The sequence below is a fragment of the Artemia franciscana genome, chromosome 9 (genome assembly GCF_032884065.1).
Source record: "Artemia franciscana chromosome 9, ASM3288406v1, whole genome shotgun sequence".
NCBI classification, from domain to species: Eukaryota; Metazoa; Arthropoda; class Branchiopoda; order Anostraca; family Artemiidae; genus Artemia; species Artemia franciscana.
In genome coordinates, this window is record NC_088871.1 from 19961102 (window position 1) to 19984762 (window position 23661).

The window sequence follows — 23661 nt, forward strand, 5'->3', positions numbered from 1 at the left end:
TCATGTTACTTCTGGATTCCTTTTTACAAATTGTGATGAAAATGAAACAAATGAAATAATTATGAGAATGAAATCACAATCCTGTGGAGTAGATGAAGTATCGTTAAAAGTTGTTAAAGCAACAAAAACAGTTCTTATTCCTATTCTGACTCATCTGATTAATTTATCACTTGAAGAGGGAACTTTTCCAGAAAGACTTAAGATAGCCTGAGTGCTACCCCTTCACAAAGGGAAGTCAAAAAATGACCCGAGTAATTACCGACCCATTTCTATTGTACCTTTTCTTTCGAAGATTTATGAGAAAGTAGTCCATAAAAGAATGTATGATTACCTCCAGGAGCAGAATCTTCTATGTGATACCCAATTTGGCTTTCGCAAAGGACTTTCTACGGACCTTGCAATTCTTAAATTGGTTGACTGGGTGAATAATGCATTTGATAAAGGCCTAATACCCGCAGCTTTACTTTTAGACATTAAAAGGGCATTTGACATTGTTGATCATGATAAATTACTCCAAATTCTTGAATCATTTGGTGTATGTAATGTGGCTTTAAAATAATTCCGTTCGTATCTTATTAATAGAGCTAAAGTTTTACAAAATGCAAATGCAACATCAGAGTGCCATCTTTTACAGTGTGGAGTGCCACAAGGTTCAATAATGGGACCACTGCTTTTTCTCATTTATCTTGACTATTTAAAATATTATTTATCAGAACCTAGTATCAAAATATTTGCAGATGACACACTTCTTTTTGTTGCATGTGAAAATCTACCTTCTTTATTTGAAAAAATGGAAATTGGTCTGACTGAATTTATATCGTGGGCTGATTCACAGTATTTGACACTAAATTATGGTCAAACAAATTATATTTTATATTCTAGAATCGGATCAGTCCTAACAAACCTCAATTTAATTGTAAAAAATAATATTATAAATAGGATAAAAACCTGTAGATATCTTGGATTTATTATTGATGAGAATATTTCGTGGAATGAACATGCTAAATTGATTGGTAACAAATTTCGAGTTATCCGCCGTCTCAAATTCCGTTTCCCTAAAAAAAATCCTGAAAATGATTTATCATTCTATTTCTCATCTCCATTTGTCTTATGGATGCTCTATACGGGCAAGCAACTTCATATCATGTCATCCAAAAAAGATCATCCAAAAAAAGGCCATTGAAATTATATAACCTCTTCAGCATTCAGATAACATTAACCTCCATTTCAAACTTACTAAAATATTTGATGTGTCAAAGACTGGGGAATTTCAGATTGCAACTTTTTGTTTTAAATATTTTAACAACCTCCTTCCATCGTCATTTGAAAATTTATTCACTTTAAATCAAGATTTGCATACTTATGAAACGCGAAATTCATGTGACATTGTCAACGAGACACCATCAACAAAAAGAGCTTCTTTTTTAATTAGATTTTTGGCACCAGCTATCTGGAATTCAATCTCCTTGGAAATCCGGAACTCAAATAACGTTATTACCTTCAAGCGAGCAGTGAAGGGTCGTTACACAAACACTGTTTAGATTTGAATATCGTGCGGTCCTCCTCTTTTCGGTCTTTTCTCTTCCTTTCTTTTTATTTTTCTTTTCTTTTCTTTTTCTTCGTCACCCCCCTATTTTTTCTTTTTTTTCTTTTTTTGATAAATCCAGTTGATTCGTTGTTTTCTGTTTGTTGATTGTTTAATTATTCTTTAGTTAAGTTTTTGCCCTAGTCAAGCACTTTTGTGCTTTCCTGGCAGATTATGTACATGTAATTATGTGTTTTTGTTAAAATATATATGATTGAATTGAAAGATTGAATTGTGAGGTTGATTTTGGTCCTTAGCAGCAGTCGATTATTTTCATGGTCCACTAGGCCAACACTAGGAAACATACTCTTTCCATATTGGCTTTACTTCAGTACTTGAGCCAAGCTCGAAACAAAATTTTCTACTTGGGTCTTGTTTGGATCTCAGGGCAACAAGACCAATAATGGTTTTGGTCCTGATATATCTGGACAGGTGGCAACTCTTAGACATATGGCGATTATAAATAGATTATATTGATTATTTCCTTAAGTAGTTAGATATGCCATCTGTTATTTATTAGAAAAATTGAGATGGCGTATCTTAACCAAACATTTAATAAATCAAAATACATTCCCGAATAGCAAACTAGAAAAATATCTTCGCAATCTTAATCTTTCTCTATCTTCAAACTCGTATCATATTTATCCCCTTATCGTACTTGCTTTAAAACAGGGAAAGGATAACAGTAAGTTAACTTCCCTGTAATAATATGTAACAATAAGTTAACAGGGAAACAATAAGTTAGAACCAAACTTAAGGAATTCTCAAACAGTTTAGTTTTTAAGATTTGTTTTGAAATGACTAAATAATATTTTGACTTTTTAAAAAACTTTACACATTTTTGAAAGCCAATTAGTGGTGAGCCTTTTTCTTTTGTGAGACATAACGGTTATGTCAAATGACCGCTTTGTAATTAAAGGTAATTTTTGAATGATGATATACAGATAAAAACCTTTTGCTTTTTTCATAATTCTTACTTAGATTCAAACTAGTAATGCCTTTTCCCAATAATTTTACCTATTAATTACGATAATTTCTTGGTTTAAACGGACCGCAGGTTTGTGAGATGTTGTGATATCATAAGAATTTTCGTGAACTATTAACAATAAAACAAACTGCATTTTAAGTTCAAATACTCAGAGTTAAGAGGAAAGGAGGATCCATGTCCAGGCATGGGTACTGGTGATTGTTGGGAGAACACAATTGGATGTATATATATATATATATATATATATATATATATATATATATATATATATATATATATATATATATATATATATATATATATATATAAAATCTTTAACGAGCAATAATTGTTTATGTATATATTTATTTTTCTCAAAAACAACTCCATACTTTTTTTGGAGGGAGGGGGGGGGGGGGCTAATTGACAACATGGCATTTTCTGACTTGAAAAAGACAATCTAGATAGGTCACGAGTTTGAGAAAATTTGTTTGTAGCCTTAATTTTGGATAAAATTCATGTTTTTAATGCTATATTTATGAGCACATTTCAAGATCAAAATTTACATTATTTTCATCTTGGGAGTGGTTTATCGTTTTTACTACCTATGACCAGTGGCGTCACTGAAGGAGGTAGTCCCCCTAATAATTAAAAAAAAAATTAATTTACTAAGTAGCTTTTAAACTCTTGCTTGTTTCAAGTGTCAAACTTGCTTTTTACAAATTTTAATCAGTCCATGCTCGTTTTTAACATAAGGAAAACGAGAAAAATTGGTGTCAATTACAGTCACAATATGTTCCACAGCTATATTTCTCTAAATATACTGCCTTTGAAACCTTATCATCAACTAAAAATGTGAGCCTAGTTTGTGGTAAAATTGAAAAATGTACTATGCCTCTTGTTTCGTCACATTTGCTAAGGTCAATTTTTTACACTGATAATTAAGGTGCTTTTACTTCCTGAAGTCTACCAGTTCAATATTAGATTCTCTTGTTTTAAAACATTCCAAAGTAGAAATGAATACACCCTCTACATCTGTAAATAGGACAGAAACGGAATCATTGAAGAATAAGAAGGTGAAAAAGGAAATAAGTCTTGGTGCTGTTTATAATGATATTTGTACTATAACTAGATAGGTCAAATCGGTTGTAGTTTGGTCATAGAATTTGGTAGAGGGGAATCCGCTCCAGGAATCATTAAATTGTTTTATTTTTCATTTCCAGTATTTAATTGAAATTCCGGCTCTCTGATTTGTCATTGAAATGCCTAATATGCGATGATAACATTCTATTTTTTATGTTCCAGATTCACATAATAACCCATAAATGTAGAACTGTCTCTATGTACAATACCATCCTGAATTCTTGCTATTTTCACTTTTCTAACTATTTTTTTTTAATCAGCTCCAAAAAAAGAATTGACATAAATGTACTGAGGATTGTTATTGTTATTAGTCACATTTCATAGATAACTTCGAAGACCACACTGCCTTTCCATGACGAAAGTAAAACAGTTCAAAATAGGGATGAAACCTTTTTATTGACAGTGAACAGATATAAAATTTCTTGACTGGATATTTCGAACACATATACAGTGCTGATATGATACAGTTCTAGTGCTGATGATGAACACTGTATATGTGTTCGAAATTTCCAGTTAAGAAATTTTATATGTGTTCACTATCGATAAAAAGGTTTCATCCCTATTTTGAACTGTTTTACTTTAGTCAGCACTATTTGTGTGACATCTGTGCATTAGCATGTTGTATGAAATGTCTTCTGCAAGTAGGATAAAGTGAATTTGATCAAAATATGTGTATTTTTCTCACAATAAAGAAATTCTATGTGCGTGTATAAGCTATATCAGCCCATTCTCTTTTTCTATTGTTACCAGTTTTGTCGTGCGGCACTAGGAGACCGAGTTTTTGCTTGTGAATGGAATTATAGACATAAAAACGATATTCTGTGAAATACCCTCTGGAATTGTTTACCCCCTTACCCTGATTTACACAAGAAAAACTTTTGTGTATTTTATAGAATTTATTTTCTTAAACAAAGATACAAAGGGATAGGTAATTTTGAAACACTGGGAGTCAATTTTTCCTTCCAGTTGGCATCCCTGGCAATTTTTATTTTATTTGAGGTTTCTCTCGTAATAATGTCAAGAATTGTTCAGATTTTTTTTTATATTGTTTGTCAAGCAATGCCCAACGGATAAGTTAATATTTCTGCCCTTATTTTTTTAATACTTTCAAAATTGGAAATCCAGTCGCTATTTAAATGTGGGGAATATGTTACAACATAATATTACACAATCTTTGGTAATACTTCGACTTATCCTATAGCTTTACTTAGACAGCGCTACTGCACTACCTATGATTTTTATTTCGGCTTTAAGTAGCCCACTGATATCAATGTTTTTTATTATTATAAATTCTCAAACCCACAAACGAATTAATTTAGTAAAATTCAATAATATTTCAATAAATTATGTATCTTAAATGTTTAGTGCAAGAAATTAAGTCTTACAGTGTCGAAATCCATTCAAAATTACGAGCAACTGAATAGCGTGACATCCGGGGCTATTAGAATAGAGCTTGGTTCAATTATCAGATTGATCACCCTTTTCTGGGTGTGGGGGTTAAGAGAAGTGGAGGGTGAATATATAATATAGTATTAGGGGTGAATCTGGCTGAAACAAGCTGAGTGTATACGACATTTACCTTAGCCCACCCGAAACCTTGATTACACTATGCTTCTGTCGTCTGCAGCAGATTATTGCTGATAATTGTAGTACAAGTCAAGCACCAGGACTTATCTTCGCTAAAATGAGAAAAAGTAGCACTCCGTTACAGTCTGATAGTAAAGGGAATATTATCGTTTACATCATAGCTACATAAATCCTTCGATCCTTTTCAAATCTTTTCCATAACATTTTCATAAAATCTATTCAGTTGCTAAGATTCGACTCTGATTGTTTATTTGACTTTCACTTTTTTCTTTAAAAGGTTTCCATGTTTAGCAATAAAAGGGCTAAATTTGTTGTGGATTGAGCCAAATCGATAACCTTACCAAAGCGCAAACCCTAATAAAATCTCTAAGAGATTTTAATTCTAAAATAAGAGGTAGCGCTGTAGTATCTTAAATGAGATTGTTAGGTTCAGATAACAGCGCATGGTTAAAATATAGACTGTATTTTGGGTAAGAATTCGTTTTTGTTAAGTCAGTTTGCCAGTAGTAAATAATGGCCTTGAATGTCATTTCAAATGTATTTGCACAAATTAAAGTTGTCGACGAGTATGTGCTTTGATGTTTCGACTTTTCACTTCTCAACTTAAAGTTTGGATCCTTTTTTGTGAGTCTTGTGGTCATTAGCAAAGTCCATCCGTAATTTTGAATAAATTCCATCCATAAATCATCATATGGACGTATTAAGCTCCAAGAGCGGAGGTCCCTGCATTGTATACTGCATTTCAGTGCATAACATCAGCGAATCAGTGAGAAGTCCACCGGAATCATCAAGCGGATGTGTAGAGTTTCAGTGTGGTCCGATCTAAACTGCTGCATTATATGTTGATGATCTCCCTTAGTAATTTGAGGGCTTCGTGTTAAAATTGGTAGTGTCCAAGGACAAAAAGGCCCTAATCAAGCTCTAATTTTGTTTATGCTTGTCACAATGCACGACTGGATAGACATTTCATGCCTTACGGTGCCAGTAAAGACAGTATGCCTAAATGAATTTGATTATGACATCGAATTAAAAAGAGCATCATTCAAAATATGATGCTTGATATATAATTAATATTTTATTTGCAGCTTCTCAAAGATAACATTGACAATATATTTCTCAGGACTCCCAACGTGACAAAGTTACACATATTTTATGGAAAAGTTTAAGAGGGATGCTACTCCTACTACGAACTACTAACCAATCACTGCAGCATAAGGTCACCTGAGGCCAACACAGCTACGCATGGTCCTCCTCCATATTCAAAGCCTAACTCTTTCCACACTCAGAGGATTTTTCAATATCCCTTAAATCTGTCCTGACGACTTCCTCCCACACTAACCTTGGACAACCAGCTTTACGTTTAGGCCTAGACGGTTGGTTGAAAAGGACAATCTTTGGTAAAATGTCATCTTTCATCCACAGAATGTGCCCTAGCCATCTCAACCTTTCTCCCAGTATAGCCCTAGAAAGTGAGATTCAACTTCTTTTTTCGGACAGTCTACTGTTTGAAATGTTAACACTCTGTCGGGCATCCAAAACAATCCGTAGGCAATTTCTCTGGAAACATCTAGCAAATTTTTCGGAGCACTCATACTTCAGAACCATAATTGACTACTGTAATCACAGTAACTTCCAATATTATAACCTTGGTTCACACACTTATCTCCCTGTTCTCCCAAACTTTTTTCAAACGGGAAAAAACACCTTGGGTCCTGGCTATTTTACTTTTAAGGACAAAAATCACTGCACCCTCCGTCTTTACTACCAATTAATTTAAAAAAAATCTTTCCGAAAAAGAAGTTTTTCAAAGAAAAGTAAAGGCCATATTAATCTTAAGCTCAGCAAATATAAATACCTGTTAAAACCCAGATTAGAAACGACAAGAAATTACTATTAAAGAATAAATGAAACCCAAAACGAACAGAAATTAAATAGGCAATCATAGAAAAAAATTGCAACAATTAAATACGTTCTGAGACCATATTGGCTATGCATGACGTATGAAAACAAAGAAGGGAAATAATAAATGAGAACATTATGATTAAATATTAAATATTAAGATTATTAATATTTTCACCCAGTCTAATTTAAGACAACCTGTCCGCATATCTAATGAAAACCGAAATTGTAGACAGGAGAAATCTGTTGCAAGGCAAAGGATACTTATTCAATCTAATTGGTAACTTCTCTTTCATTGATTTCAAGTTGGATTTTGTTGTTTGAATTAAATAAAAAAAAAACAAGTTTTTTGAAATGAAAGTAAGGAGCGACATTAAAACTTAAAACGAACAGAAATTACTCCTTATATGAAAGGGGTTTTTCCTCCTCGACGCCCCGTTCTTTACGCTAAAGTTTTTTATTGTTTAAAAAGTAGAGTTGCGAGAAAGAATCAAACTTTAGCGCAAGGAGCGGGGCGTCGAGGAGGAAAAACCCCTTTCATATAAGGAGTAATTTCTGTTCGTTTTAAGTTTTAATGTCGCTCCTTACTTTCATTTCAAAAAACTTGTTTCTTTTATTTAATTTCTGAAAGTTTTTGAATTAATGCATGTCTGATTTTGGCTCTCCGTACATAAATTATTAAAATGAAATTTGCATATTAATTCTTTTCTTGGCTAAATGGCTTTCTCTTAGTTTTGATCAGACGATTTTGAGAAATAAGGGGTGGGGAAGGAGGCCTAGTTGTCTTCAATTTTTCGGTTACTTAAAAAGGCAACTAGATCTTTTAATTTTTAACGAACGTTTTTATTAGTAAAAAATACGCAACTTAAGAATTAACTTACGTAACAAACTTTTATATTCTTATATTTTTGATTATATATATGAGGGGGTTGGGTCCCCTCGTTAATACCTCGCTCTTCACACTAAATCTTGTTTTGTCCCAATTCTTTAAGAATGACCCCTGAATCAGAAGGCTGTAGAATAAATAGTTGAAATTACTTAAAAAATTTTAGCATAAAGAGTGAAGTATTTATCTCCTCCTAAATACCTCGCTCTTTATGCTAAAGTATTTTTAGAACCCTTCATATGCGTAATAATCTCTGTTCGTTTTAAGTTTTGATGCTTCTCGTTACTTTCGATTGAAAAAACTTTTTCATGTTTATATTTTCATTGTTCGTTTTTTTTATAGTAATGCTAGAAAGTCCTGCGCCCTTTTGATTGAATTTCTCTTCCTCCATGAATATTCCTCCAAGAAAAGATCCTCCCATATAGCCCCCTCCCCTGAACCCCACACCCAAACCAAAAAATCCCCTGATAACGTCGGTACACTTCCCAGTAACCAGTACTGTATGTAAACATTGGCCAAAGTTTGTAACTTGCAGCCCCTCTCCCAGGGACTGTGGGGGGTAAGTCATCCCCAAAGACATAGTTATTATGGTTTTAGACTATGCGAAACAAAATGGCTATCTCAAAATTTTGATCCGTTGACTTTTATAAAAAAAATGAGCGTGGGAGGGGGCCTAGGTGCCCTCCAATTTTTTTGGTCACTTAAAAAGGGCATTAGAACTTTTCATTTCCGTTAGAATGAGCCCTCTTGCGACATTCTAGGACCACTTGGTCGATACGATGACCCCTGGGGAAAAAAAAAACAACAAAAAAACAAATAAACACGCACCCGTGATTTGTCTTCTGGCAAAAAATACGAAATTCCACATTTTTGTAGATTGGACCTTGAAATTTTTTCTATAGTGTTCTCTGATACGCTGAATCCGATGGTGCGATTTTCGTTAAGATCCTATGACTTTTAGGGGGTGTTACCTCCTATTTTCTAAAATAAGGCAAATTTTCTCAGGCTCGTAACTTCTGATGACAAAGACTAAATTTGATGAAACTTATATATTTAAAATCAGCATAAAAATCTGATTCTTTTGATATATCTTTTAGCATCGAAATTCCGTTTTTTAGAGTTTCGTTTACTATTGAGCCGGGTCGCTCCTTACTACAGTTCGTTACCACGAACTGTTTGATCAGTGTCTTTTTTCCTCTCGTACAGTTGACTTAAAAAGGTTAGATTTGTTGTTGTTTCTTCTTTGTTTTTTTTTCTTTTTCCTCTTTCTTATTTTTTTTTTAGCACTGAGGACGACTTGGCGGAGGTCCTTGTCGAAATATTTGCTTGTTTTTCCATATTTTGCTACTGGCTGATAAAATCCTCGTTTTTCACCTATTTGATTTTTCTCTTTTTATTTATTATTTCCTTTCTTTGTTTTCATATGCAACAAGTACTAATATAAAAGAACAAATTACAAAAAATAATATTAAAGAATAAATGCAACCCTAAACGAATAGAAATTAAGCGAAAAATCATAGCCGACAAACATACACTTGGTACTAATATAAATGAATAAATGAATCTTAAACAAGTGAAACTTAAACTGAATGCGCAAATCAAGCTTCAAACGAACAAAAATCACTACAAACAACAGTTTGGGTTTTGCCTCCTTCTCTCACTACAAAAATCAAAAACCTACTGCGTCATTGGCACTTTATTGAAAACTGTATGTGTCTTAAATTGTCTTGGAAAATATAAATAAAACCAAAATAAATATTTGATATATAATGATATCAATTGTTGAAAGATAGTCAGTTCAAAATTTTATTTCGCTGTAATTTTTCTTTAATTTTCAATGCTGTAATAACTGGATAAGAACATTGTCGTTGAATAATTCGTTTTTAGTGAAGCGCCAATGACGGTGTAGGCTTTAGACTTTAGGCTAAGCTGAATATTTGATTTATAGTGATATTAATTGTTGAAAGCTTAAGACTTCAAGGTTTAATTCTACTCTATTTTGTATGTTTATTTTCAAGGTTGTAGTAAGTACAAAAGAAACTATTTGTAAAATAATTCGTTTTCAGTAAAGCGCCAATGACGCAGTAGGTTTTTGACTTTTACAGTGAGAAAATGAGGCGAAACCCAACTCTTTTTCGTGGTAATTTTTGTTAGTTCCAAGCTTGATTTGCATATTCAATTTATGTTTCACTGGTTTAAAGATTTATTTCTGCATTTTGTATTTTAGGTGCTGCATATTTTGAAAGACGGAGGCTACTGAGCTCAAGTGTTTCCAGCCTGCCTTTTTTGGGAATAATAGAGAGTTAAAGATTTCACCGTTGGCCTCTATTTTGGGTTGACTCAGTTTTATTCTAATCTTTATGGAAAATGTCATGGCAGCAAACTGGACATGTATATTCTAATAGAGGGTAATCAAAGAGTCATATTGGAATGGGGTGCTAAATTTATTGAGGAGCCTGAGGAAAGTAGAATAATTAACTTTGTTCAATTAATTCCAAGGCAAACATGGAAATTTAGGAGGAATAAGGTTAAGATAAAAATTGACGGAAACTCAAAGAACACCTTTTGAATTACTGCGTATTCGCACGAGTTAATACTCGTTTCTATGTCCGTCCCATCACTTTAATGTCGATAAGAAGAGATCGACGAAACGTCGATTGTGATCTACAGGTAGATCGCAGGGAATTTTTTAGTAACTCTTGAAAAATTTTCAGGGACATAGATACTACTAATGGACTCATAGGGATGTACTAGAATCTGAGATAAGTTAAAAGGGATTTTACCAAAGTCTGAGGAAGATGAGAGAGAGAGAGAGAGAGAGAGAGAGAGAGAGAGAGAGAGAGAGAGAGAGAGAGAGAGAGAGAGAGAGAGAGAGAGAGAGGAGAGAGAGAGAGAGAGAGAGAGAGAGAGAGAGAGAGAGAGAGAAAGAGAGAGAGAGAGAGAGAGAGAGAGAGAGAGAGAGAGAGAGAGAGAGAGACAAAACACAAACAAGCACACAGAGTCAGACAGACCAACACAAAAAGAGAAACAAGCACCGGCTCAGACATACAGAAAAAGAGAGTGAGAGACATAAAAGACATACAAACACACAGATTCAGACACACAAATATATAAAGACAGAAACAGAGAAAACCAAACACCAATTAGGACACATACGCCCATAGAGAAAATTACAAGCAAACAGTTACTCAGACACACAGGCACAGAGAAATAGAAAGAGAGAGAGAGAGGGAGAGAGAGAGAGAGAGAGAGAGAGAGAGAGAGAGAGAAAGAGAGAGAGAAAGCTACAAAAGAACTTACAAAGACACAGAGTCAGACACAAAAACTCACAAAGACAGAAAGAGAAACAAGCACACTTCCCGGTCAGACAAAGAAAAACAGAGAGTGAGAGAGATAAAACACATGCAAACACACAGAGTGAGAGGCACGGAACTCAAAAAGACAGACAGAGAAACAAGCAAATACCCGCTCAGACACACAGGCAAAGAAAGTGAGAAAGACAAAAACACATAAAAACAGAGAGAGACAAAACATATACAAACATATGGACTAAGATACATAAACACCCGAAAACAGACACAGGGACAAGAAAACATCCAGTCAGACACAGAGACACAGAGAAAGAGAGAGAGAGAGAGAGAAAGAGAGAGAGAGAGAGAGAGAGAGAGAGAAAGAGAGAGAGAGAGAGAGAGAGAGAGAGAGAGAGAGGAGATAGAGAGAGAGAGAGAGAAATAGACAGAGAGATAGAAAACACATACAAATACAAAGAGTCAAGTATACAAACACACAAAGCCAGGCAAAGAAACATGCAAACACTCACTCAGACACAAAGGAACAGAGAGAGAGACAAGCAAACAGCTACAAACTCACAAAGTCAGACACACAAGCACTCAAAAACAGAGGGACAAGCGAACTGTCGCTCAGGTACATAAGCACAAAGAGATGGAAATAGAAAGAGACAAAAACGCATAAGAAGACAGTTTCAGACACACAAAGACCCAAATACAGACAAGGGGACAAGCAAACACCCGCTCTGACACGCAGGCACAGAGAGCGGCAGAGAGGCAGAAAAAACATACAAAACACAGAGTCAGATGCACAAACATACAAAGACAGACACGAGGATAAGCAAATATCCATTCAGACACACAGGCACAGAAAGAGAGAGAGAGAGAGGGAGAGACAAAACGCAAACAAACACACAGAGTCAGACTCACAGATACACAAAGACAGACACAGAAACGTGCAAACACCCGCTCAGACACAGAGGCACAGAGAGAGACAAAGCCAAGCAAACAGGTAGCCAGACACACAGGCACAGAGAGAGAAGAAAAAGCAAACACCTACAAAAACACAGCATGGCCGTCCACGCTAGCCTAACCTAAACGAACCTAACAAAAGTATTTATCTTGATGTAACCTAACCTCACGCTCATGCATCCTTTTTTTTGGTTCATCTGATTCTGTTTGTTTGTATGAGTTTTTGTCTCTCTCACCTTCTGTGCCTGTTTATCTCAGCGGGTGTTTGCTTCTCTCTCTCTCTCTCTCTATCTCTTTATCTTTCTCTCTCTATTTCTCCCTCCCCTCTCTCTGTCTCTCTCACTCTTTCTCTCTCTCTTTCTCAATGCTGATGTGTCTTAGCGGCTGTTTGCTTTTCCCCATGTCTGTCTTTCTGTTTTTGTGTGTCTGAATCTGTATGTTTATAGGTTTTTATCTCACTCTCTCTGTGCCTGTGTGTCAGAGAAGGCGTTTGCTTGTTTCTTTGTCTTTCTTAGTGAGTTTTTGTTTGTGACACTTTTTGCTTGTATGTGTTTCTCTCTCTCTATTTATTTTTCTCTCTCTCTATCTCTCTCTCTCTCTTTCTCTGTGCCTATTTGTTTGAGACGGAGTTTGCTTGTTCCCGTGTATGTGTTTGTGTGTCTAACTCTGTGTGTTTGCACATTTTTTGTCTCTGCCTCTTTCTCTCTCTCTCTCTCTCTCTCTTTGTGCGTGTGTCTGAGCTGATGTTTGCCTCTCTCTCTGTCTCTGTACCCATGTGTCTAAGCGGGTATATGCTTGTCTCCGTACCAGTGTTTTTCTGTATATGCGTGTTTGTATGGGTTTTTCTCCCTCTTACTCTTTGTGTCTGTATATCTGAGTGGGTGTTTTCTTGTTTCTCTTTGTGTGTTTGTGTGTCTGACTGTGTTTTTGCATGGATGTTTCTCTCTCTCTCTTTCTTTTACTCTGTGCCTCTGTGTCTGAGTGGATGTTGTCATTTATGACTAAATGCTTCCCCCCCCTCTCTCTCTCTCTTTTTCTCTCTCTCTCCGTCTCTCTCTTTGTGTCGTGTGCCTGAGTGACTACTTGCTGGTATCTCTCTCTTTGCTTGTGTTTCTGAGTGAATATTTGTCTGCCTCTCTCTTTCTTTGTGTGTATGCGTGTGCGTGTATGTCTTATCGGATGTTTGCACTTTTCTGTGTATAGGTATGTCTGAATCTATGTGTTCTTATTTGTTTTTGTCTCCCTCTCTCTCTCTCTCTTTCTACCTGTATGTCTATATCTCTGAAAATTCTTTTTCTTACATCTCGGACTTTTTTTAAAATAAAAATTCTAAATGTTCGACGTTCTAGCTTACCCTAAAAAGGATTGAAACAGATCAAAGTAATGTAAAAAGTATTTTTATTGAAACGATGAGTAGATTATCGTCATAAAAACAAAAATAAATGTTTTGAATCAATTTCATAAAATAGTTCCTAGTGGTTTCTTTTATCATAACACTTATTCCATTTTGGGTTCATACCCGAGTTTTAACATTTCAAGTCCAAAAAAGTCTAAGTTCTGCAAAATCTAAGTGCAAAAAAAGGGTAACTTGAAAAAAAATTCTAAGGCCAAAAATAATTAAGTCCGAAAAAATCTAAGTTCGAAAAATTCTAATTTCAAACATTGGAAGTCCAAAACATGGGGGGAAAGTTGGGGAAGGTGTATTTGGAACCCTCGGAGGTGGGACACGGATGACGATAAGTTCCCTCTAAAAAATACCATAGGAAGTGGTTTATTGTGGATTATAAGTTCACTGGTTTACACTACCCAAGCGTAAGTGACGAGAAAAAAAGAGTAGCAGATTTGTCGCTTTTTGATTCACTAAAACTTGGTCCTAATTATAAAAATGCGTTCGAATTACTTTACCCAAGTGCAAGTCAAGACTAATTACTTACAATTCGAAAAAAATATTCGTATAATTGTCATGACCTGAATATTAAGCATTATAATAACTGGTCATTCCTCTTATTCAGTGAAGGTCGAATAAATGTTAATCATGTCTTGACAGGAATATGTAGGTCATTCACCCAAATTTTGTTCCAATGTACTTTGCTTACGATGTCCTCATGGGATGTATTAATGCTAGACTACTAATATTATTGGTCAAAATATTTGTGCTATATTGGTGGATAAATGCGTAAACTGTGAAGTGATTATTTTTATTTGCCTTAAGTTTCAAGCTCGTTGTTTGATTTCTTTACAAGATATGTTTTTTTTTCTACACATTAAAAATGTATAGAAATTTTTTAGTCTTCTACACATTGCAAATAGCTTTGCTAGGCACTACATATCCATTTGAAATTGTCACTCTCAAGGGTATCCCAACAAAGTCACCTCTTGATTTCTGGTGTGAAAACAACCACTTGAATATTCAAAAGTCGGTTGTTACTTTGTCTAACATTTATAATAATAAATTTGCAGGATAATCCCAGCCATCTTAGATTATTAGGTCATCCCAATGTACAAAACTTCTGAGTCTAGGGCAGCACGGCTGTATCCGGCGTTTTTATTTGGGGGGGGGGGCTACAAAAACTGTGGAAAACGTATCTAAAATGTGTTCATATATATTTTTGTTACGTTTCACGAGTCGGAGGAATGTTTTGGGTAGGAATTCAAACCCAGCCACCTTCCCTGGGTGCAGGCAAATCCAAACTAAAAATAAAACTTGATGAAAAGATAGCAAAAGAGACAAACTAGTAGAGGGAGCATAAATATTGGAACGAAATCATGGTTGCAACAGTGGCTGTAAGCTAGTAATTAGCAAACAAAAGCACACGATAAGTGAAATCTAAACATATTTTGAAAGGATATTGTCTGGTTTGAAAAGATATTCAACTAATAGATATCCATAAATATTAAATTTCATTCAAGCTAAATGGAACAGTATGGAATGAAATGGAACGAAAATAAAATAGCGGAAATTCCAGAAAGAGCCTGAAACCCCTCAGACATGACAAAAATCAAAATTACATCCAAACTTTTGAAAGATCTATCATAGAAAACTGTTATTTGGAGGTTTACAGACCTCGATCATGGAAAATCTTATTTTTATATGGGTTGTACTGATTTTTTTTATGTCTTGTTTTTGAGCTCATGATTATGGGTGCATATAAAAACTACTGTATGATTTTAATATATCTTTGCAAGCCAACACTAATAGGGCCTCGTTCAGGTGCCATATGACCTAGGAAAAGGCAACCTTATGGTACTATTTTAGAAATGGAGAGAATTAGAAAACAGAAAATTGTACTAACGATTTCACGATCGTAGGGAAGACTTGAAGAGTGGTTTATAGTCCTTAGCCTTGAAAAACAAAACGGATAAAAAATTTTGTGGGTAGCATCGATTCGTCTCTTTTTTTATGGGGTTGTTTTACAGAACAGATGCATGTTACTATCGGCAGTAGAAAGTAGTTTGCCTTCGTGATCAACTAAAAGTTTTAGTCTTGCATTTGCTTTGTCTACTATCATCTCTTGAAATGCTACTTTTGCATATCAACCTCTATTATGATTGAATTTTCTCGGTACCCCAAAGAAATTTAACTCCTTACTGGCATGACGATGCACGCATACATGTCCAATAATGTTAGCATTAGTATTTGTTTTATAGTCCAAATATTTCTCTATGTCCGCATTCAACGGTACTAAAACACTATCATGCACACATGCTTTCTTGAAATATTTTATCTTCACTTTAAAAAATAAGATATGGATGTTTATTCTTCCAACGCAGAAATGATACTGAGGTAAATCGTAAGATCCAAAATGTCACACAAGATTATGGCAGCCTCGATAAATCTAACAAGTCACGGAACTCCTATTATGTAAAAGACACCTTAATCTTTTAGAAAACATTCCTTATTATGTAAGAAGAACCTGTGTCTCGAAAAAATTTAGTAACCCCTGCGTTTTGAGCGGATCGCCGTTAAACTTCTTCGTCATTTTAAATCATCAAGGAACAAAAAGGTAGCGCCTATGTGTCGGTTTAAAGTATTATCCCCATTACTACTCTTAACTATCTTTTCAATGACCCGCACCACCTTATACACCCCTCCCTCTCTAACAGTCGGTTTTGGACATGTGTTAATGTTGAAATAAGTGGAACTTATAAAACTCGGAAATATATAAAAACCACGAAATTTTTCCAAGTTTACAAAAAAATAGTGCTCTTTGAAGGGGGAAGGATGGAGGTAAATACTTTAGAAAATTGAAGTGTGGGTTGAAGAAAACTGTCTAGAGCACACATTGATAGATAAGCATAGAAAAACATAAAAAAAGCTTGACATATTGGGGGAAGAGGGGTCTTTGGGACAGTCTGATATAATACGTCTTTTAGATAGTTTTTAATCAATTAGATATAGCAAAATCTTTGCTCATTGGAATTGTGTCCCTGTTTTGCCAACTCTGGTCGTTTTGTGGTACTTGGTAAGGATTTAGCGTTGAGCAGTCTCTTTTTTGATTTAAAAAAAGCCTAGAAATTCTTATTTCTCTTCAGTTGAGTCCCTCTTGCCGTTATTAACGATTTTTGATTCAGAAAGATCAGCTCTAAGGAAATATCAAGAGGAAACACAACGTTTGCACTAACCATTCTAAAATAAAGTGTTGTTTGACTTTCAGGATGGGGGTCTTTAAACTTCTTAAGAATGGCTTTAAACCATGAATTGATTGAGCATCTTGTAAAATATGTTATCTACATAATGAATAACGGGATTCTATAATGAATCCCGTAACATCCCTTTCCCCTGTAAATCCCTGTCCCGACCCTCTTTATAAACTTCTTCCAGGCACGGGTACATGTTAGAATATAGGGTTTTTTTTCAAAAAAAAGCAGGTGCATGTTACGTAATTGGGAATGTTTCCTAGACGAAGCAGGTGTTAATTACGTATGAAACCTAAGGGTGTAGGGAAAAAACTTCAGGTGCCTGCTCAATCATAATTTCTTTTGGTGTTACATAATAGGGATTGCATGCTACATAATAGAGAGTGTTTTTTCTTAAAAGACCAGAGGGGTCTAGGAAAAAATATATGGGCCCCCTCAAGTTAGGACAAGGTCTCAATTGTTCATCACATAATATTTTCATATTTCAAACGCACATAGCCATTTCGTGTCAGAAAACAAGGGATTCTTCCGCCATTTCTATGAGCAGAACAGTTATAGAGACTACTTAGTTACTTGTACTTGGGTCACGTTCGAGCCTTTTCCAGGCCCATCGTGGCATCCAGAATTTGTCAACATGCGTCTCTCCATTGCTCTTTTTCAAGTGCGACTGGCTCGATCAACTGGATCGATTGTCTATTCCATCGGTGCCCGTGCTTTTTGAAACCTCCCAGTGGCTCGAGGTCGGCTCTAACTGTTGATAACCATGTCTTTTTTGTCCTCCAGGCTTCCTCTTCCAGTGCGCAAGGGGTTGGCATTTCAAGCACTGTTTGCTGAACAAGTCATCCGGTCGGCGCAGTGTATGCCCGAACCATCGTAGACGCCTCGCTTTAACAACATCAGAGACAAATGGTATATCACCACATCTTCTTCTGATGACATCGTTAGAGACGCGGTCAGAGAGATGTAGGCCAAGAATACAGCAAAGACACTTGTGGTGGAAGACATTCAGGTCATTAGCTTCCCCAGCTCTGTGGGGCCACGTTTCGCAACAATAAAGAAGCACAGAGAGGACCAAAGCGTTATGTATCCGGAGCTTTGTTCGAAGGAAGATTTATTTCCTAACCAGAGACACCTCCGAAGCTGGATGAATGCTGCCCAGGCTGCGGAGATGCGGCTTTGTATTTCGCTTAGAGCTTCGCCCTTGGGATTTATTAGGGAGCCTAGATATTTGAAATTCTGGACGTCCTTGATTGGGATGCCATTCAATGTGACTGGAGTTTCATCTATCCCAGAGGTGCGCATCGATTTTGTTTTCGATTGGCTGATCTTTAGTCCAGTAGCAAGGGATCTAGCAGCAATGTCGTCTATCATGAGTTGTGCTTCTATTATCGACTCAGCCAAGATATCCACATCATCGGCGTAATCAAGGTCTGTTATTGATAGGGCTGGAATGATTGTCACACCTTTGTATTTGTCAAGAGTCTTCATGATCTAGTCGATGACAAAGTTAAATAAAATAGGTGATATGGCACAACCCTGTCGCACTCCTTCGTCAATTGATATTTCTTTTGAGATTTCTCCGTCAGCTCTTATAAATGCCCTTGTTCCCACGTAATAAGCCTTAATTACACGGACTATATTTTCGGGAACTCCATCATCCCTCATTGTATCCCAGATGGCAATTCTCTTTGCCGAGTCAAAAGCCTTTACAAAGTCGATGAAGACTTGTATTGTTTCCTGCTGGTGTATAAGGCGGTGTTCCAGGATCTGTCTCAGGCTAAAAATATGATCGCAGCATCCCATACCAGGTCTGAATACTGCTTGATTTGGTCTCGTCCGATCATTGCTAATGTTTCTGAACCTATTTAATACTATTATTGTGAAAACTTTTGCAGAAATGGGTATCAGGGAAATTCCTCTATAATTTTTACAATCGGGTCGATCCCCTTTCTTAAATACAGGAATTATTATAGAGGTCCTCCACTCTTCAGGAATTTATTTGTTGGCCCAGACATCCGTGAGTAAGTTGTGGAGCTCGTCGATAGCCGCTTCTGGAAGGGCCTTGAGAAGTTCAGCTGGTAATTCGTCAATGCCAGGGCTTTTATTATTTTTTAATAGTTCTATGGCATGAATAATTTCTTCTCTGCTTGGAGGGGCGATATTGCAATCCTCATACACGGATGGTGACTCAGAACCGCTGTGGGATGGAATGGGTTGGCTGTGGTGATTTTCTGGTGGGTGAAGAAGCTCCTGGAAGTGAGTACGCCATCGTTTGATGTAATCTTCTTTGCTCGTGAGAAGCTTGTTGTCCTTACTAAGTATCGTGGGGGTAGATCTTTGCTTCTTTTTTCCGGTTGATTCTCCTAGGAGCTGGTAGAGTTTCCATGAATCATTGCATGCAGAAGCTTTTTCCATTTCACAGGCTACATTAGACCAATATGCTTGTTTGTCTGCCTTAGCAGATTTGTGACATTCTTTGCGGAGTGCTTTAAAAGAAGCAGAGTGTTTATCAGTCATTTGTTTCTTCCTTAAAGAGAGTTCTATTGTCTTCTGAGAAATCCATCTTTTGGGTTTTTTGTCCCTTAATCCGAGAATTTCTGTAGCTGCCTCTTTCACTTGATTTCGGAACTTAATCCAGCGCTTTTCTATATTTAGCGATGGGTTAAAATTTTCTTGCTCTGTCATGGCTCTTGTCTCGGTCTCAGAAATTGCTTGATTGGTCTTAAATTCTCGGTCATTATCTTACAACGCCGTGAAACGGTTTGTAAGTTCGAGCATAAAGGTCTCTTTGATTTCAGGGAATTTGAGTTTCGCTGTGTCTAGAGTTTTCGTTGAGCTTCGTTGAGTTAGGATGCGTCTAGGTGCAGATACTTTTTTGGAGATGAGTCTGAATCTAACTTTAGATTTTAGTAATAAATGGTTGGATCCACTTTTTGATCCAGTGTTCGCCCCTCTGTATACTCTCGAGTCTTGAATCATTGACTTATAGCGACGAGAAACGAGTAAATAGTCAATTTGGGTGCGGGTTCGACCATCTCGGGATCTCCAAGTGTAAGTGTGGCAAGGTTTGTGTTTAAACCATGTATTAGCCACACTGAGATTATTCAGCATAGCAAACATGAGAAGTGTAACTCCGTTAATGCACCGGTCGCCCAAACCGTGGTTGCCAATGGCCCATGCAGAATCGTTTAGTCTCGTGCCAATCCTGGCATTGAAGTCACCACCGATCACGAGGATGTCCTTACGAGGAATTTTGTTCAGAGTCAGTTGGAGGTCGGCATAGAACTTGTCTTTCAAGTGGTCAGGGGCGTCACGAATAGGGGCATATACAGATAGTATTGTCAGGTTATTACTCTGACCTTTTAAACGGGCTATCACAATTCTGTCAGACACTACTTCATAGTCAAGGAGTCCGGATGCGATCTTGGGTGTCATGATTATTCCCACTCCTGCGAGGCCGGATCCGTCCATTGGGCCAGAATTGAATAGTATGGCCTTTTTACCCGAAGGGGCTATTAGGTCAAGTGTCGTTGGTCCATTTAATCTTGTCTCTGAAACACAGAGTATGTCCAGGTTATATAAATAAAATTCTTCAGCTACGAAGGCTTGCGTCAGTGAACATTTGATGGAACAGAGGTTCCAGCAGCCAATATTCAGGCCTTGTCTCCTTGATAGTATGGTAGCTAGCTCACTTTTCGACGAGGTCGCCAGCCTCGACGCATCGCTTAATGCCGGGAATGCCGTAGCCAAATTTGCTCTCGTATTAGACATATTCAACATAATTCTGGATGTTTCTTGGGTATGATTAACCGCAGGGGCCCCAGTCCTAAGGGTCACCCGGAGCACTTTGGCCCTCCCTTCGCTTGGCGTGAAGCTAGGTGACGTTTACACCCTCTCATCGCTATGAGGTGTGCTGGCGGGTGTGCTCTACTGCCTAGGGACGGAAGGGGGGAGCATCCTTGCTTACAACGCCACCACCGCCGTGGCAATTTGTAAGCTTAGCTTCCACCTTTGCTCCCACTTAGAATCAGCAAAGCCTTCAGGAGAGGGAATAGAGACTAGACATCTATCAATTTTTATGGAACTAAGGTTTGTTCGTAGAATAAAGGTACCCCATTATTTTCAGATAACAAAAACGTCACGTGACTCTCTATTCTTCTAATGGGAACTAAGTAATTTTCTATTGTCCCCCGGGGGTATAAAAACCGGTATTGAATGAACATCCCCGTCAGTCTTGTATTGGATTTTGAACGCACAACAAGGATTTAAGAAAAATTGATGCTTCTAGAAAGTTGAAGAGAAATTGGATTTATTCTTATGTGCCGGTGATTCTCTTTCTATACAATCCCTCCATCACCAAAAAATGACTTGCACTTACTGAACTTTGAGCTACTATAACTCTCTATATTGAAATAGGAAATAAAAACCCCAACAACTCCCGCATAAAAAAGTTTTATCGCCGATAAATTTATCTCATTTTCTCGTGAAATATGTTCTTTCTTCGTTTGCATTTTCAAAATGCCTTTTAAGAAATGGAGGCCCTCTTCGAATAGTTTTGGTAATGAATCAATGGTAAAAAAATGTCTTAATTTAAGGGTTAAATTGAAGGGGAAATTAACTAACTTTTATGTTTGCTTGAGCAGCGATCTGAGGCAGGCTAGAGTATTTCCCCCTTTTATCTTCAATACAATAATTGCTTCTGCTTTTGATTCTATTAAAACATCTCTTATTTAGTTATGGACATCCAGCTTCTTGGATTGGATATGCGTTGATCTTCTTTTACTCAGTCTATCCCGGTTTTCTCTTCAGAATAATGTTGATATTTGGATTGATCTATTTCAAATTTTGGTCTCAGATTTCACTGAAAAAATGTCAGCTTTTAATTTTCGGTCCCACGTCTTCAAATAGTATTAATTAGTAAGATAAGAATTAAAGTTCATAATGGCCTTCTGAAACCACTTGAATCTTTCCTTTATTTAGATATTCCTTACGTTCCTTTGCTATCCCTTTGTCAAGCACATTGAATGAAATCCGTCCGTTCCTGCATCTCTGCAAGTTTTGGTTGGGTAATTTTTCTCCGTGATTTTTTTTTTTACTAGGAAGTCATGACTCATGTCATGTCATGACTGTGTCATGACATGACAGGTCATGACTCGTCACTCATGTTTTAAATTCTGTTGGATAAAGCAGTTCTTCTTTATCCATTATGGTTACCATATTTTAGTGTTTGCAATAGTTCAGATATTAAGACAACTTCTATTTAATTTAGGAAAATATTTATGCCGACTTTCAAAATTTAATTTTCCGTCATCACTGATAAAACAGTATTGTGTGAAAGATCCCATTGTCATAATGAATAAGAAGCAACACAATTTTAATTCAATAGGACAGTCAACTTCGCTCTACCCAAGATTTTTTTTTGTTTTTTTAGTGATTGATTTTTTTAGTTTTAGTTTGGATGGAATAATTTTAATAGTGTTTTAATGATTTCCTGCTTTATATTTTTATTTTTTAGAATCCTTTACTTATGTTAAAATTGATGATGTTATTAAAGAAATTTTAAAAAGAGTTATTAGTATAATTTAGATTTGTGTATATTGACCAGCATTTATATTTGTTTGTCGTCTTATATTTCATATGACCAGTTTGTTGATTTTATTTTTCTTTATACTCTTCAACTCTGGAGGCTATTAAATGTTTGAATCTTAAATCTTGAATAGTTTCTTGGAGAATGAGCACATTGTATTTGGCTAAAGCATGGGCTTTCTTTCGCATGATTTTCCCATCACGCAATTAAACCGAGTTCTGTGCCTACACGTCTGTCTTGTCACCTTGACAAAAGCAAAGTTAAGAAAAAACTCAACAAAAGGCTGTGATTGGATGTATTTATAGAGGACAGTCATTAGCAGGGTTGCCAAATTGACACATTTTATGTCAAAAGGACACATTCTTATGTGCTGGGAAATAATGATACGAAAGGACAACAAAGTGACACATTTTAGAAAATTAGGACATGAAAGGGACACATTCTTTCAATTTATGACATAAAACAAAAGTTTCCCAATTGGATATATATATATATATATATATATATATATATATATATATATATATATATATATATATATATATATATATATATATATATATATATATATATATATATATATATATATATATATATATATATATATATATATATATTCAAAGTTATTTTCAAAGTTGGAAGAATTTAATTATTAGTAGAATAAGAAATAAAATATATTCTAACTTTAAAAATAGTAACACTAAATCATTATTTTATAATGCGAAGATTAAACAAGCAATTGCTAATCTAAAGAATTTTAAAAAATGTCTAAATAATTTATCCAAGAGGAATTTAATCAAACTTTTCTGGATTGTTAAGAATAATACAGCTCTTGATTATAATTTTAAAGTAATATGTGATACAATTTGCATTCTAACTAAAACGAAATTTATTTCAAAAAAGAAAAAGTTCGACAAGATTAGTAATAAGGATAACAGATTATATTTACCTATTAATTTTACTTGTAAGCAGATTGAAGATATTAATTTACCAGAAATTTTAAATCAGCGGCATGTGAAACAGGCCCTTCCTAGTAATTTGAATTATAATGATAGTCCAGTTTTAACTTATAAATTTTCAAAAACTATTGGGCAAATTATTTTTAATTAT

General features: G+C 35.7%; 2 protein-coding genes across 2 annotated transcripts; both read right to left on the reverse strand.

The window, feature by feature from the left end:
• Positions 1–17969: 17969 nt before the first annotated feature.
• LOC136030786 (uncharacterized) lies at positions 17970–18452 on the reverse strand. The gene has a single exon (XM_065709831.1). The coding sequence runs from the start codon at positions 18450–18452 to the stop codon at positions 17970–17972; it is 483 nt and encodes a 160-aa protein (XP_065565903.1).
• Positions 18453–19706: 1254 nt separating this feature from the next.
• Positions 19707–20735, reverse strand: LOC136030787 (craniofacial development protein 2-like). The gene has a single exon (XM_065709832.1). The coding sequence runs from the start codon at positions 20733–20735 to the stop codon at positions 19707–19709; it is 1029 nt and encodes a 342-aa protein (XP_065565904.1).
• Between the last annotated feature and the right edge of the window lie 2926 nt (positions 20736–23661).

Coding starts and splice junctions, on each gene's coding strand:
- LOC136030786 (XM_065709831.1), bottom strand. CDS start 18,452: ATGAAGACTCTTGACAAATACAAAGGTGTGACAATCATTCCAGCCCTA.
- LOC136030787 (XM_065709832.1), bottom strand. CDS start 20,735: ATGTCTAATACGAGAGCAAATTTGGCTACGGCATTCCCGGCATTAAGC.